The sequence below is a fragment of the Rhinolophus sinicus genome, linkage group LG04, assembly GCF_036562045.2.
Source record: "Rhinolophus sinicus isolate RSC01 linkage group LG04, ASM3656204v1, whole genome shotgun sequence".
NCBI lineage: Eukaryota > Metazoa > Chordata > Mammalia > Chiroptera > Rhinolophidae > Rhinolophus > Rhinolophus sinicus.
Genome location: NC_133754.1, coordinates 113,359,479 through 113,375,558, shown reverse-complemented (window position 1 = coordinate 113,375,558; position 16,080 = coordinate 113,359,479). Strand labels below are relative to the sequence as shown.

At 49.2% G+C, this 16,080-nt stretch overlaps 1 protein-coding gene across 9 annotated transcripts in view; it reads right to left on the bottom strand.

Moving 5' to 3' along the window:
* Window positions 1–421: 421 nt before the first annotated feature.
* AOPEP (aminopeptidase O (putative)) overlaps window positions 422–16,080 on the bottom strand; it is a 344,124-nt gene continuing 328,465 nt past the window's right edge. For 2 of the 9 annotated variants that reach the window (XM_074330240.1, XM_019711970.2), the window contains 3 exons: window positions 6,301–6,387; window positions 4,357–4,501; window positions 422–1,033 (listed from right to left, as the gene is read on the bottom strand). In XM_074330240.1, coding sequence (XP_074186341.1) covers window positions 4,361–4,501; window positions 6,301–6,387 — 228 coding nt within the window. In that variant the 3' untranslated portion in view covers window positions 422–1,033; window positions 4,357–4,360. The other 7 variants (XR_012495670.1, XR_012495669.1, XM_019711974.2 and 4 more) reach the window with 7 other exon arrangements.

The following is a 16,080-nucleotide window of genomic DNA, read 5'->3' as shown; positions in this document are numbered from 1 at the left end:
CTGAGGACCATGAGCTTCGAATGAAGGAATGTGTTAAAACTGCTTCACCCCAAACAGGCCAGACGCAGTCAGGTGACAGCAGCCCCAGAGCAGCCGGGTGGTGTGGGCTCGAGTTCATTCTCGAGCAGCCCAGCCCGTGTGCCGTCACACGACGGCACCACCTGTGTGGCTTCGATGGCATTTTAAACCATCCTGCCCCTTGGATGATACTAGGAAGCTTGGTGTATTTTTTTAAACTTCCAACATTTGTGGGGAAGAAAGGCGACATTAACACAGACCCCTCCCCCCAAACACTCCCCCCTCGTGCCTCCAAGAAAAGCAGGAGAGCCCCTCCCCCGGCCTCAGCCTTCCGGGATACCAAGGCTGCCTGTTACACTACCTTTTTTTAGGAAACAGCATTAAATTCAGAAACAAACAGGAATACAAACACACTAATCCATTACATTTTATTATTAATATGTCTTAGATTCATATCCTGTACTTTTACCAAAAAGCACCAACATTTTGGGGAAAATCTAAATAATGGACGCATCAATCAAAATAATTATGTAGAATCTTTCTGAAATGATCCAGGGGAGAACAGCAAATGGTGTTCACTGGTCCCAGTATACAGAAACTCGGTGACTTTCTGGAATTACAGAAATAGCCAATGCAGCCATATGCTGAGGGGCCTGATGCCAAATGTCCAGCGGGTTTTTTGACATGTCTCAAGGTTATCTTTAGTTACCTGTGTGAAAGAACTGCCTTAAACCCACAGAAGAGACCAAATTCAGGTTCAGTGTGCTGAGGTGGCATTTGAGGGTGAGGGACCAAGGCCCCCGGCCCCAAGGAGCTCGTTTACGAGGCGGCGCCTGTCACATGTGCTCTGCTGAGAGCAGCCTCTGCAGGAGAAGCACCGAGGCGTGGGCGCTGCTGTCGGATGAAGGCTTTAGTTAGCGGCCTGTATCCTTCCTTTGATGCCCAGGGTCAATGCGATTCTGGTCCCACCAGGGCTACGAGGAGATTATGAGAAAGACTCTCACTGTGATCTTTCCTGCAAAGGAAACAGCAATAAAATTTATTGCCGGGTCACAACAGAGGAATTCCTGTAAACGGGTACCTTTGTGTGCTTCTGGTCTCCACTCTGGAGAGAGGACAGTGGCGGACAGGATGAGACCCAGGCCCCATCTCAGCCCCGAGAACGTGGTTTACAGCTGCCCTTGGCCTTTAGCCTTGCTCACGCGTGGCTGTGAAAGCCAGCGCTGTACCTCAGGCTCCATTCACAAGACAGACACCAGGGAGAGCGCCCCTTTCAGACTTGCATTCACTCCGGCTCCCAGCCAGTCACCACAGCGGCAGGGCAGCAGTGCCTGTCACACGTGCTCGGCACTCTCCGCATGCATTCTGCCTTCAGGGTGGAAGCTCATCCCTGTGGAGCTCTGCGGTTCCACCACCATCCACACCTCAGGACCACATACAGGTGGGCGCCGCCTCTGCCGCTGGGGACTGGTGGCCGACGCGGTGGCCCGTCTTCCCGTGAGTGGAGTCCCGGCTCCCGAGCCTCTGGGCACTTACAAACAGGAAGGCTTTTTGCTTGAGGGCTCGACTCCTGTTCCTGCTGAACTGAGCCAGTGTGTAAAATGAGAACTGATATCAGCTCAGTAGGCACCGGAGGGCGGGTCCAATCGACAGCCCGGAGAAGCAGTGCCTGGGCCAGCAAGCGGCTCAGCGACGTCCGCGGGGGACTGCAGGAGACAAAAACCTAGGCTGCAAATACAAGAGAGAGTCACGGTGCTCAGGGAAAATACAACAAGGCTCTCCGTGAATGACCCAGCCCGACTCACATACAATCAACCGCCGACATGGTTTTACTTGATTTTTGTGATGCAAATGGTTTTATTTACTTTTTTATACGAATAGTTTTTGCAGCTTTCAATACATTTGCCCTCTCCATGAGATGTCTAATTAGTGGTTTATAGTTCTGCAGACTTTTGGTACATTCCTTGCATTTGTGACAGGAGAAAGTGCATCCTTGGGGCAGAGCAGGTCTCTCCTCCTCCAGAATTGTGCTCGGCCCCCAGCTGCCCGCTCGGCGGCGGCCTCTGACCCAGCAGCTCCAACTTAACTGTCCCCATCTCACCTTCTCTTCAGGTGCAGAACTTAGCCACTGTGAACAAAGCGGAAACCAGTCACTGTTCACCAATCAGCTAAGCTCTGCACCTCGTCAGAGAGGTCGTCGGCCGGGCTAATGAGAGTGCTGGTGGGTGTCTTCTGCGCTGCTGGCTTCTTCTTTCCAGGGAAGAGCTAAGAGATGAGTCTGTTCTCCGAACTGCAGAGAGAGAGTGACTATGGCCTCTGGAGGAGCAGCCAAGGTCGTGGTTGCGTGGTAATCCCTGGCAATGTGATTTTATCTTAAGTCACAAATCAGCATGCCAGGAACCCAAGCAGCCAGAGCACTCTGGAGCCGCCGTGCCTGCGCGCTCAAGCCCACACCACGTGCGCCAGGATCCTCGGACACGCGGCGACAAACCACCTCCAGGCCTGCTACGCTACCAGCTGGGCTTTATTTTGTTGTTGTTCATTTACTTGGCTCCTAGAGGTATAACTTTTTAAATCAGAAGGACTCAGTGACGACCATACAAATGCCAGTGCAGTTTTAATCATGACATGAAAAGAGCACCGCCCAGCCTGTGGCAGGAAGTGACGACAGGGCTGTGGCTGCCTTTAACCCTGGGGTACAGATACTAAGGGGTGTGGGGTGTCCCAGGGGCCCCTCTCAAGCTGGGAAGGGTCCCCAGCTGCTGGGAGGTACAAGTCACTGATCTTCACTGAGAAAGCGGAGGTGGGGGACACAAGGGCACGTGACCTCTGTTCATCTGGAAGGGGCAGAGACAGCAAGGATGACCTCAGAGGGGAGGCGAGAAAACAGCACACTCGTCACCGGGACCACTCCTCTGCCAGTGCTTGGGGCACACAACTCAGTGAGGCTCCCGAGAGTTGTGTGTCCGCGGTGGTTCCCATAACTCGGAACATGGGACAGGGAAAGCACTGTCTGCCCAAATGACACACTTCAAGGAACACACACTCTCCGTGAAACTAAACATCTAAAGAGAAATGTAATTTATACTGATTACTGTGTGAGGCTGGCAACCAGATAACTGCGCAACGGTTCCGTTACTTAAACTGGCCCGTCTGTGCCAAGGAGCCGGAGCTCCGGGCAGTGTCTGCACACAGCTGTGTCACTACAAGACGTACAGCTGCTGCCACCACTGCCGTCTCCTGGCCAACACGGTTCCTGGACTCTTCTGGAAGAGCAGGATCACACTTCAGAAAACCTTTTCTCTCTCCTCACTACTAAAGTTCTCTCAGCTATAGGAGATACTTAAACATTAGACAGAAATGGTGTTTATAAGAGTAAAACATTAGGAGCAAACTAAATGTCCAACAATGGGTTAAGAGGACCAATACAAAATATTAAATATCCAGTAAAATATATATTTATAGAGAAGCTATATAATATGAAAAATGCTTGAGATTTGATGTTAAGTTAAAGAAAAAAAGATACCAAGTTAGACATACGCTATTAAATAACATGTAAAACCTTGAAGAAAAACGGAAAAGACACAGAAATGATTGTTAGAGCAAAAAATACACTTATTTTCCCACAGTCCTACTTTAAAATTTTATGCACCATTGCTTACTTTTGAAATGCAGAAACCTGCATTTAAAACCTAACTGCTAGGATGTAAATCTAGCAGGTCAATTCCAAGCACATTTAACAGAAGCAGCGATTTATTTTAAATATTTTAGGATGCCCACTCTACTGTGAGCAGGAGAGCGATTCTGCTGGGACACAGAACCGCCTGAGGACAGGCGGCGGCGAGAAGCATGTGGCAGAGGCCCTCCTGCCAGCCTGCGCCCCCGCGGTCAGGCGGGAGCAGCCAGAGAAGGCGCCGGGCCCTCACAGCCCCGACAGTTTGGGCAGCCGGTAGGTAATGCACGCCCATGTCAGCCTTCCCCGTGGAGACTCCACACTTCTGCTGGCCTTCCCTGTCTACCTGCTAACCTACACAAGATGTTCTCCTCCCCACTTTTGCTCCTCCAAGTAACAAAACGACGCCAAGGAGAGCCGCTCTGCCCGGGGGGTGGACAGCCCCTGCGTTCTGGTGGCCACTCACCAGACGACGTGCTGCAGCCTCGGCCGCAAGCTGCCGCTGCCAGCAGGCGCCCCACGCTCCAAGGCCACCAGGCCGCCTGAGCTGGAGCAGAGGACTGAAGCCACAGGGGCTCTCGACTCACCATTTAGTTATTGATTTGTTTGGCTCCTAAGAGGACTCTCCAGTAGGAACATTGGGGAAAGGACAGGGAGAGAATTACCTCGTTAAAACAACATCTCCGCCACCACCTGAGCAGAGCACACGTCCATCTGCCCCTTGGTCAGCTCAAAGCAGTGCCGGGCGAGCTGCTGCTGCCGGGCGTCCTCGCTCAGCATCAGCTCTCCGTACAGGTAAATGCCCATGGCCTGCGGGGACAGAGGCCAGTGAGCATGAGGAGAAGAAACTGTGTCCGCATGTGCACGGCCCATGCCTGTGGCTGCACACAAACCTGCTGGTTCAGAAATTGCCAAGACCCAAGAAATGGTAAGACAGTTGAACAGTTGTACTTCTGGAATTTATAGCTTTCAATCCCCTTCTCTTTCTTGTTTTCACTGAAACTCCAAGGAAGTCTCAGCTGTCAAGTCTGTCAACAGAACCCCGGCAATTTCAACTGACAACGGACTGAACATTTCTTTAGTGGTGATTGTGTTGGGAACGTTCTGGATAAAGACGAGGGTAACAGAACGACCACCAAGGAAGCCTGCTGCACAGCTGGAAAAAGCATCTAGATGCCCTGTGTACGTCACAAAGACACAGGCCTTCTTCCCGGGAAAGGGTGTCCCATAGGCATTGCTGGGAAACCAAGACCACCATGTCCCACGGCAGCCATGGGTCGGAAGTCATCACGCCATGCCCCCTGGGAAAGATGCCTGTTGCTTCAGCCCAGCCCTACCGCGTTCCCTCAACGATCCCACCACTGTGGCAAACACTGGCTCCACTGTTTCAAACACAATGCTGCAAACACTCCCATCTGCATTTCCCTCGTTTTAAAAATAGCCAATTATGTTCTGGAAGACCAAAGACCCTTTTGGTTCTGCCTTCTCTCTTGTTCCAAGCTTAGTTATGCCCTGGACTGCAGTCTGGCGGAGCAAATTAAAAGCAGGATCTCAAAGATAGCACAAGCTCGGTCTACTTAAGAGTTCAAAAACTCTTCCCTGAAAAAGTTGATATATATATGGTAATCCTTATTTGGGAAAGACAGTGGTTCTAAGTATACTGCAGTTAATTTTGGTTTTCAGAATAGACCTTAAATTTCTCTTGCATTTGATTCTTCTTATACTCCTCTCTGTGTTTCCAAACACCTCCTGCTCACTGTGCAAATGTGACATTTCTTCTGGTACAAAGTCGTGTATTTTTCTTTGTGGGAATACCAAGCCCTTGCTTGCTGGCAGCCCCCCATACTCAGGCCCTCTCAAAAGTCCTTTTGTTTGCCCTACCCCCACGCTGCCCCAGCTGAAACATGGCTCCGCTCTGTCAGCCACAGTGCTCAGCAGAAAGCTCGCTCACAGGCACAGCGGTCATGCCAACAGGAACACACTGGAGGCCAGCTCCCAGCGGCACGCCCAGGCACATGCACTGCCATGGAGAGCCAGGACGGGGTGAGGGCGGTGGGTGCAGAGGCAGTGAGGAGGACAGCCCCGAACACGGTCACACACACACATGCTGCCCGTCGACTCCTCAGAAGATGGCCACTATCCCATTTGAACAGTGAGGAAAGTTCTCGCAGGAAAGACACTCGGCACAGGGGTCTGGCCTGGCGAGGCAGGTGCAGACCCAGAGCAGACGGTTCCGGCCGCCCGGGGCTCTCCCAGTCTAATCCTCACACATACTTTACATCAGGGTCGTGAAGATACAGACACGGCCCTGACCTTGCCCTGAGGCTCCGCGAGGCCATGACGCTGTGTGAGCCTCACTTGGTACGACATGGGCCACAGCGGGGAAGCCCAAGGGCGCCTCGGAGGGGCACGGCTCAAATTTAAAGGGACAATGAGAAAGGGAAAAATCAGCTCAGTGTGTGGCAGGTGAGCTCCAAGGCCTTGAAAAAATCTCTGGAAAATGTTTAAGTATTTGTTATAAAAAATGTCGACACCGTGGGTGCCTGTGTTAAGTGCACCAGACGGGATAGCGTTTAGAGAATCCCCATCTGCTGAAAACCAAAACTTACCTGGTCTTCTTGAAGGAATCTCTCCACATTTTTGTACGCTTTTGTGTATTTGTGCTTAACAATGAGTTCACACCACCGATGGCGAACCTTAAGAAACGAGAGAAAATCCAGTAAGCAACAAACTGGTAGATTTTCTTAGCTTAAGGCGTTTAATGCTCGAGAGCCTTTTGTAGTAGAAAAAAGTTACGGTAGTCCCCCCGGTTCAGGGGATACGTGCCGAGGCCCCCCCTCAGTGGACAGATGCCTAAAATCTTGGATCGTATGGAATCCTATATATACTACGTTTTTTCCTACATATACGTATCTGTGGTAAACTTTAATGCCTTTCCATCTTAACTAAGCACTTATCACATACTGTGGCTATAACTTGCAGTTTGAGGTGCGACACCAAAACTTATTCCTTCTTCACAATTTCACAAATAGAATGAAGATTTGTTCTTACCACAGATATCTTAGCAACCTCAGCTTATGATTTTTTTCTTTCCTTATGGAGAACTTCCACTTTTTCACTTAAAAGAAGCATTTTATGGCTTCTCTCTGGCACATCTTGAATTGCCAGCATCACTACGCTTGCGCTTTGGGCCACTATGAAGTGAAATAAGCGGGACTAGAACAGCAGCCCTGTGATACCATGACAGCTGGTCTGATCGTGAGGTGACGCTAACACTAACGGGCGGGGAGCGCACACGGAGACGCAGGACAGAGGGATGAGTCACGTCCTGGGCGGGTCAGAGAGGGATGGCTCCCCCCTCAGAACAACACGCAACAGAAAATTTATGGTTTGTTTCTGGAATTTTCCATTTAATATTTTTCAGTCTGCAGTTAACTGTAATTGAAACCACAAACATGGGGGGAACTATTGTACTCTCTGAAGTATATTAACATTGTTGATACTTTTAGTTTTAAGTTTCATTTTAGTTTTATTTCTTTTACGATGAAAGGAACCACGTTCCTCATTAGGACTGTTAGTGAATGTCAGTTTATCTGCAAGATAACAGATGACCACAGAACGTAACTGGCGAATGGAACGCACCACCCAGCCAGGCTGTGCCCGGCCCGCAGGAGCTGCCCGTGAAGGGTGCGGTGCCTTCACAACTACGTAACTCCTGCAATAGCCGGTGTGGCTCAATGATGTGGACTGGAACAGTAACCGCCGCCAAGCAGGAGACACTGCTCTCACAGTCCTGAGACGAGGCACAGTGCGCCTTCTGGGGAGTTTGGCGCATCTACCCGAGGGGAAAGGAAGGTGACTACTTTGATGCAAAGAGCTCCTGCTGTAGGTTTGCACAACATACTGAATAGACAAGCCAAACGTGGATGCTGTTTAGTAAACATACACTTTTGTTACTAAAGGTTTAGCAGCAGGAATTTGCCAGCCACCCCCAACAAACACACCCGCTAGAGACAACATAGAAGTTTGATCCCAGCACTGGCTGCCTCAGCTGACAGAGGCAGGGGCCCTTGAGGCACATTCTCTACGCAGAAACTACCTGAATTTGGTTTTCAGAATCCAGTTCCAGACCATATTCTACTGCATCAAAGCACTCTCAATTACACACAGCTAGCAGTCTACCATTTTATATTCCATCATTGGTTTAACATTAGCCATACATGGAAGTGATTATGTGCATTTGAAAAAGCCTCCTTCCATCACTCTGTTTTTATTGCCTTTGAAAGAGGGAGACCCTTTAAAGGAATCCATTTGTGGCAACAGTAAAATATAAGCAATCTCATCATTTTGGCTGAGGCCCCTGTAAATTATATCATTACCCACCGACCTGGCCAGATCTCTCCTTTAATCTACTATAAATAGATTTATATGCAAACAATTAGGAATGAAGGAAAGAAACAAATCTTTCGGAAAGAATCCTTCCCCAAGGCTACAGTGCGCGCTCCCAGCTTCCAGACAGGGTGTTAATTCTGTTAATTCGGGGGACTCTGGTGGCGCTGCCCTTTGCCTGTGGGCAGCCAGGCCCTTTGAACTTGTAAGGACAGGATACCAAGGAACTTTTACATCCCTGAAAGAATTTCAGAGGTGCATGGAAATGAGCTAATAGCCTCAGACCATCACAACAAAAGGGAAGCCACTCAGACTGGAGGGGTCTCAGAAACCTTTCCATCTTCAATAAAATGTTCTTTCCTATACAGCCAATAGAAATTAACAACAGACCATAAAAGGGACAGAGCGGCCCCTGAAATATCCCGAGCGGGAGGAACCAGTGAAAAGAGCCCTGAGAAAGCCGGCTCCTCACACCACACCGAACTCAGAGGAAGCCGGCAGAATCCCCGGGGCCGCGCATGGAGGACCCCAAACGCCTCTGGGAGGCCTCTACCCCTTCTGTTTTCTCCCAACTCACGGTCCTCTACATGCCTCAGACACTGCCAGCCCCATGCATGAACTGGCTGTGCCTTTTGTTTGTGAGCCCTGAAAATGGAAGCTAGCACCCCACATGGGAGGGACAGTCAGGGGACAGGGACGAGGCCCTGGGGGAGGAGCCTCCCGTCTCACGACTGCACAGAGGGGACAACAGTCCTTGCACCAGTTTTTAGTGGGCTCACATATGGGAAAACGCTGTCAGCTTCAAAATGTTAGAACAGCTTAGAATCGTGTGACCTGAGCACAACTGCCTATGACGATCACTGCTGTTTGCCATTCTAAAACTCGCAGACAAGTTTATTTTTCAGACTTGATTTTGAGAATGGAAGGTTCAGCCTCTCATGTTTCCTTCCTGTGCTGTCCTTCATCTTATTCACGCGTACAGAAATAACAAAGCATAAATTAAGGCCTATTTCCTAGTAGGATAAGCCCCCAGAGGGGTGGAGAGGAGGCAAGGGCGGTCCCACCATGACTGGAAGAAGGTCCAGAGACAGCCTAGTAAAAGGCTCTTTCACAATCAATGTGAAGTCAGCATTTCCACTTCTCTTACTGTTAAAAATAGTTTATTGTCCTGATTAATAAGAGATGTAGTCTTCTGACCCCTAAGGGCTAACAAGGCATCCAGGAAGCACAGACCCACCACCCCCTCCCCACGGACATCAAGAGCAGAAACAACAACAAGCCTTTTCATTGCAAAAGAACTAAACGCATTTCAATATTTTAATGACAGGATGTTTAAAAGACATCAGAGATGCTGTGAGAGGCTGATGGCCTAACAGATTTTTTGCTCCTGCACAAGATTTTCACTTCTCTTCATATTTCACTAAGAAAATCCTTCTGTTTTATCCCCTAAACACTCTTTGTTTTTATTGCCATTGAAATTCGCTTAGCCGCTTGTCACCACATAGACCAGGGGTCTTCCCAAAAAGGTGGCAGCAAAGTGACATTTGTCTCAATTTCTCCCAGAAATATTTCCACAGCAGGCAACGATGGAACAGCCAGTCTCCGGGTCACTGAGACACGTACAAAGTCCTTGACAGCGGCCGTCAGGTACTTGTATCAAGATCCTTCCTTCACTGGTAACGGAGGGAAGTGGAGTTCTCAGTGCTGGCAGCCAGGACATTCAGAAGCAGGTTTCTAATTCTGTGGATCTGCTCTTCTTTGTTTTTCAATTAATTAATTGGGGTAGGGGTCACCTTATCTTTTAACTTCCTCAGCGAAATGAAAAATAAACAGTGCACACATGTACGACCACCCCAGGAGCCGGGCAGGACGGATGGCTTCCCGAGTCTGTCCTCCCGTCTCAGTGCTTCATGGGAGTGTACAAATGCCAAACTCATCAAGTCACATTTAAATATTCACGTTTTATTATACTTCAATCATGTCTCCATAGAGTCGAAAAAATTTAATGATTTTTTTAATGACTCAAATTCAGTCACTCTAAACGCACGCTAGAAATCAATGAGAGCCAGAGTCAGCAAACATCTTAGCTGAACAGCATAAACACAATCAGAAGCGGCCAGACGGAGACACAAGGGGCGAGGATGAGAACGGGGAAGGAGGCAGGAGGGCAAGCAAGCTGCAGGGAAGCAGAAGGGGCCAGTGAGAGGAGCAGGGCTGTGGGGAGGAGGGGCCTACTTCCACGATGAGCCGGCCTTTCTCTGTTGCGTTTTCAGTGCAGACCACAGCTGGGCCCGGCCCACCTCCTGCCAGCAGTGCCAGGACGAGTGCCTCTACCGCCCGGACACGTGCGAGCCATCAGCATGGTGCCCAGCCCACAAATAAGGAAGGATGATGGCGAAGAAGGGAACTTAGGTCCCCAGTTCTTCGCACGAAGTCACGAGGTTGCGACATACAGATGTGCATACACAGCTGTGCACCTGTAAATACTTTGATCTAATAGAAACTAGTTTGAAAATCTGCTTTCCAAAGTGCTCTGCTTTGGGGGAGACTGAACGGAAGGATGATGTGGGTGCTGCCCTCAGTGCTAGGTGGGTTTTAACCTGGCAGCGCTGATACACATGACTGCCAATTAATTCCAGGTTCCCAGGTTTCCGAAGCGTCCGTGAACAAAGTGGTGAGTGCACAGACATCAGTGCTGTCCCAGGAGTGGCCCAGAATGTGACTGGTTCTTTGGAGTTGGCACAGACAGGAGGGCCTTAGAATTTGGGGTGGGAAGAATGCGGAAGCCCATCCATGTTTGCCCCTCATCTGATGACAGAGAATGAAAACCCTCCAATGAACCATGTAACTGCTCCTGGAGGGGGCCCCCTGCCCTCACAGCAGGGACTCCCACCAGGATGACGGGGTACAACTGTGGTGACGGGTCTCAGCCACCTGGGAGACCTGAGCAGACACGTGGCCTGGGCATCCAGAAGGTGTCCCGCAGGAACACGCACAGCACTCCTCATTCCCAACACATTTACTGCAACCAACACACATACACACACACAGGCATACAACATGTACACACGTACACACACAGAAACCTAAGGTTGTTTTTTTTTTATACTTTCCCTCACTATATGCAACACACTGATTTTTATTATGTTTTTTTAATGATGGCTGGTGACCTACTAAATTGATTTCATGACCCACTGTGTCCTGCCCATGGAGACAGATGCCCCCCACCGGAGGCCTGGCTCTGTCACCCAGCCCTGTAAGCTCGCTTAGCTGCTCCAACCACACCCGGCTCGTCTCCCTAGAGTGGGGGGCAGAAGAGCGTGGCCCCTCTGGGCTGTGGGAGCCAAGCGAGGTCACCCAGGCAGGTGCTAGCACAGCAACTCCCACAGTGCCTGCTGCCAGCTTAGCAGGAGTAGCATGTTTCTGGCTTTCCTATTGACTTCAAAAGTTCATTATTTACTGAACTTGTAAAACCGTGTGAGTATTAATTCCAAAAACTGTTTGTTAACTGGTGAAATGACGGAGCAAGGTGGCTGTCACAGGGATGCTGTTTGCTGAGAGGGGAAGGGAAGGCGCTGGGCCAGCACGGCAGAGGAAGACGAGGGGCTGTCTCCTGGGACTGGACTTGGGAGCAGGAGGGGCTGGAGCAAGTCTCAGATTCGCCAGCAGGGGCGCCACCAGGGAGGGGCCCAAGCCTGGGGGAGCTGGCATCTCTCTTGCCACCCCGGATAGTACAGCAGGGGCCAGATGTTGAGAAGTGTGCAAACTATTTGTAAAGGTGGATGGCTCAGTCCTGCACCTGCATCAGCCCAGCCGAATGGCATTTCTGCCATTTCAAGAAAGTTCTCACCACCCAAAAGGCTCGGCCGAGCTGAACGACTTCTTGGCTCAGAAATACAGTACAGGGTGAAGGAAGCCTCTCCTCTGATTTCCAGCAGAGCCTGAAAAATGGCCCCTGCCTTGCAGGTCATTTGTATTCCTAACCACGTCTCAGATTCAGAGGACAGGACTGTGACCCAACGGGCATCTCTGTGACACAACCACGACCTTAAGCAGGACACACTGGGGCTCCCTGGCATTAACTGTTCTGTCCTGGAAACAGGAGAGAAAAGCTGCTGAAGGACAAGCCCACTCCCCACCTCGATCTCCTTTTATCCTGAGACAGGTTAGTGGATCCACAACCAATTTCCTGCTAGACTCCAGAATGGAGCCCGCAAATGTTTCCTGTCAAGGGCCAGAGAATGCACATTTTTGGCTTTTCAGCTCATTTGCCATTATATCACAAAAGCAGCCCTATCCAGTATGTCAACAGGGGCCTGAGCACGGCATCTGCAGATAAAACTTGACAAAAACAGGCTGCGGGCCAGGCTGGCCTGGCTGAAGTTTGCTGACCCTTGCTCTGTCTTGACGGCCCACGGCCTAGACTTCGGGAATCAGGCACAGGCAGGTATGCCCGTAAATGTTTAACCCCCCAAACCCACCAGTATGACGTCACAGAACCTCGAGAGCTGGCTCTCACCAGCTCCAGGGCGGTCCTGCCAGGAACACACAGGGTGCTCTTGAATTTGGGGTCTTCAAGTCCTACTCCTTTCTCTACGGATCACGTTCCTTCCGCACAAGCGAACAAGCTCTGGCATCCCTTCTGAAACGGAGCATCTCTTGGGCCTACAGGCCCAGCACAAATGTATATATAAGCTGCCATGTGTGGGCACGTGACCCCGGCATTGAGGAAACGCAGCTGTTAAGAGTAAGCCCTACACCAGCTTGCTCCCTGTCTCTCTGTGCCAAAGAGACAGCCCTCTGTGAATCACTACCCACTCCAGATCCAATATGTATTAACACTGCACATTTCTCAATGCTCTTTATAGCTTGCATCCTAAAGGTTTATTTTTTCTAACTTCAATTTTAGATCATTTTCCATGAAGCAACTTCTAAGACATAAAAATTCTTATATGGGGATGCTCCTCATAGCTTGTTTATTATCTAATAAACTAATTTTCCAAAGTGGTTTTCAAACTTTTCTTAAACATAATTCTAACATTTAAAATAAAAACGTAATCTGGAACCCCAGTATCTAAAGACAGATTAAAGAGGAGACTGTGAGTGGGTTCTTCAAGCAGTTTAAATCTTTATGTCAGGTAGGAATCACTGCTAAACAGTATACTGCTCTGTGGAGCCCCGGGTTCCTTGGAGGTGGAGTTTGAAAACCAGTGTCTTACAGAAGCATTATTGTGCCTGAAGAATAAATGGAATCACAGAGGCTGAGCAGACATTTCTATAGGCACAAGACCATAGGTTAGTTCTAATAACGCCAATCACGTCTACCAGCTGCCCAACTTGGTTCTGGTAGCCAGCGTACCATCAACAACGTACAGGAGACAGTCAAGGTCCCAGGAAATCAGCCGTGCTGCGGCCGTCACTGCCATCCCAGAGCCAGGGCTCGGTTTGGTTTGGTGCACACTTACTGTCATGCTTGAAAAAGCACCATGGCTCCTGTAGGGAGCTGCTTCCCTTGCTTTATTTTTAAATGTTTAAAAATTATAAAGAGGTAACTTTACACAAGTAGAGAACCCAACAGACATGAAATTCTAGCCATTCAGCCAAATTCATTTCTAATCTTTGCAATAGCAGCAGTCAGTACGATGCATTATTTTGTGTTCTTCCTTCTCTCCACTTGCCACTGTGTAGCCCACACATGTTCAGTTCAAAACCCACTACAGGGTATTATTCCCTCCTGTTAACACACTGCGGCTCCATTACTCCTTCGATCCTCTGCTGACGCCAGAAAGAAAGTCTCAAGTGTGTCACAGGAAGTCCCAACGTGTGAGGACAGCCTGTAGGAGACGGGGGACAGGGCAGGTGCGGTCACACTAGAGGCACAGCAGGGCCGTCTCACCAGCACAGCGCATAGGCGGGCTGCCGGGCCAGCAGCCCTTAACTGCCCCCTGCAGCCCGAGTTCTCACCCCCCACCCCCACCCATCCAATCCGAGGTGTGTTTTACAATCTCCTCCGCTCAGTGTTCTCAGGCACCGGGTGTCTCCTTTCGCTTGCTGATGTACTTACACTGGCGTGGAAGCTCGGTGAGAGTGGGGTCCGGGCACCCTTCCACCATCTCAGTGCCTGGTACCCGCCCAGTCCCTGCTTGATAAATGTTTCTGCAAGAACATATACTACTTTTAAAAAACTCAGAATGCTTTTCACCTACCCTGAAATTATAATGCACAGTTGGAAGCTGTAAAATGCTTTAAAGAATGCCACCCATCCTATTTATGACAGGAAGCACTCCCCTTTCTTTTCAGTCCTTTTGATTTCAAAATTTACTGTTGAAAGGAAAAAAATCTGTCCAGGGAACATGATCTGGGAAGCCCATTAAACCTCATTTAGAGTTTCATTTTATATCTGTAAACAGAAAGACCAAGGCTCATGGCTTTTGTGAGTTAATAAGTCTAACACTGCAATAAACAAACCTGCTTTTTCAATTTGTGTCCTTAAATTAGATTTAACTTTGCTTTAAAGTGGGTTTACTGCTGGTGAGGGAAGCCTGCCTGGCAGCCCAGGAGCGGGAAGGCAGCTCCAAGACAGATAGCATTTCCAGAAAGTATTTTGTTTAGGGGCATCTATAATGATCCAGTATGTCTCATCTGTTCATTCTCCTGAGAGAAGATAAAAGAACAGTCAGCTGTATAATTGTCACATAAACATTTCCAACATTTGTACTTTGAGTCCAGCACTTCTCGTTTTCTCTTTCACCTTACTGCTCCTTCCTCTCAAAGGGCTGCAATCTTAACAGTATTTTCTTTTTAACTAAGGGGAATGAAAAGTTACTTCATTTGCTGTCACAAAGCGAGGTTGATAAATCCCTAGGCCAGGGGTTATGACAACAAATGAGGCATCAGAGACCCTCCGCTCTTCCTCAAGGGCTCTTAGTAACCTCGCTCAAGTCAGTCCCTAGATGCCATCTGTGTGTTGACTGTTTATGTGGGGACGAGCCGTTATAACCAGAGCTGCAGCAACGCGCAAAACAGGATCTTCTCAAACTGCCACCAGGATCATTACACCTGACGTGTACATGGCACGTGATGGTGAGGGTCAAATGTGACGGCTCAGTCATCACGTGTGTTCTCTCCAGCGAATGCAACCTTCCCTCCTCCTCTAATGGAGATAGTACTTTACTTAATGCCATTAATGTATTACAGGCAGCTGGCTCCAAAGGTTGAACTTGGGAGCGCATGCTGGGTTCACCTTGAAATATGGCAGTTTGCCTTCCGAGACTACAAGACTGTGCACTAAATGGCAATACATTCCGGTATGTAATTCCACAATTAGGAAATAACAAAGTCCACCTTCTTTCTTCATTTCGTTAACAGGCAATACATGGCCTTTGCTGAAAAAAAAAAAAAGACTTTTACTGTTGGCAGCAAAGTGACCATGAGTTACCTCCTCGGATAAGCACAAAAGGGACACCTGCGCCTTCTTTCGCTTTCCTCAGAGGCATGTTCCACCATGGAGGGCCTCGCCAAGTCTGCCCAAAGGGCTTGCTCTCTCCTGAATGGGTTTCCACGGCCTTAATTATTCCAATGACCCTGTCGTGTCACACTAGTGGCTGCTATTCCAGAATACGTGGATATCCAGGAAAAGTCATTCTCCAAAAACTAAGTATTGGGTATTGAGGAAAACGTAGTGAATAAAACAGATAAGCCCTCTTGGAGTTTATAGTTCAGTAGAAAGTCTAGGAAAAATTCAGTACACCGGCAAGTGTAGACTCCCTTGGTGATACATGCCATGGAAGGTTGTAAGAGAGCAACGAGGCAAGTGGGGTGGCAGAGAAGTGGTCAGAAGGCTCCCTCAGAAGGGGCCATGCAGACTGAAGGAAGAAAAGGCACCTGCTGTTAGACGGGGCATCCTAAGCCCAGGCAGTTTCCAGTCATACCACATGTTTCATGAAAAGCCCAATCCTCCCTTCCCATTTCTTCTTAATGGCTGTTTCTTCCAATAGCCT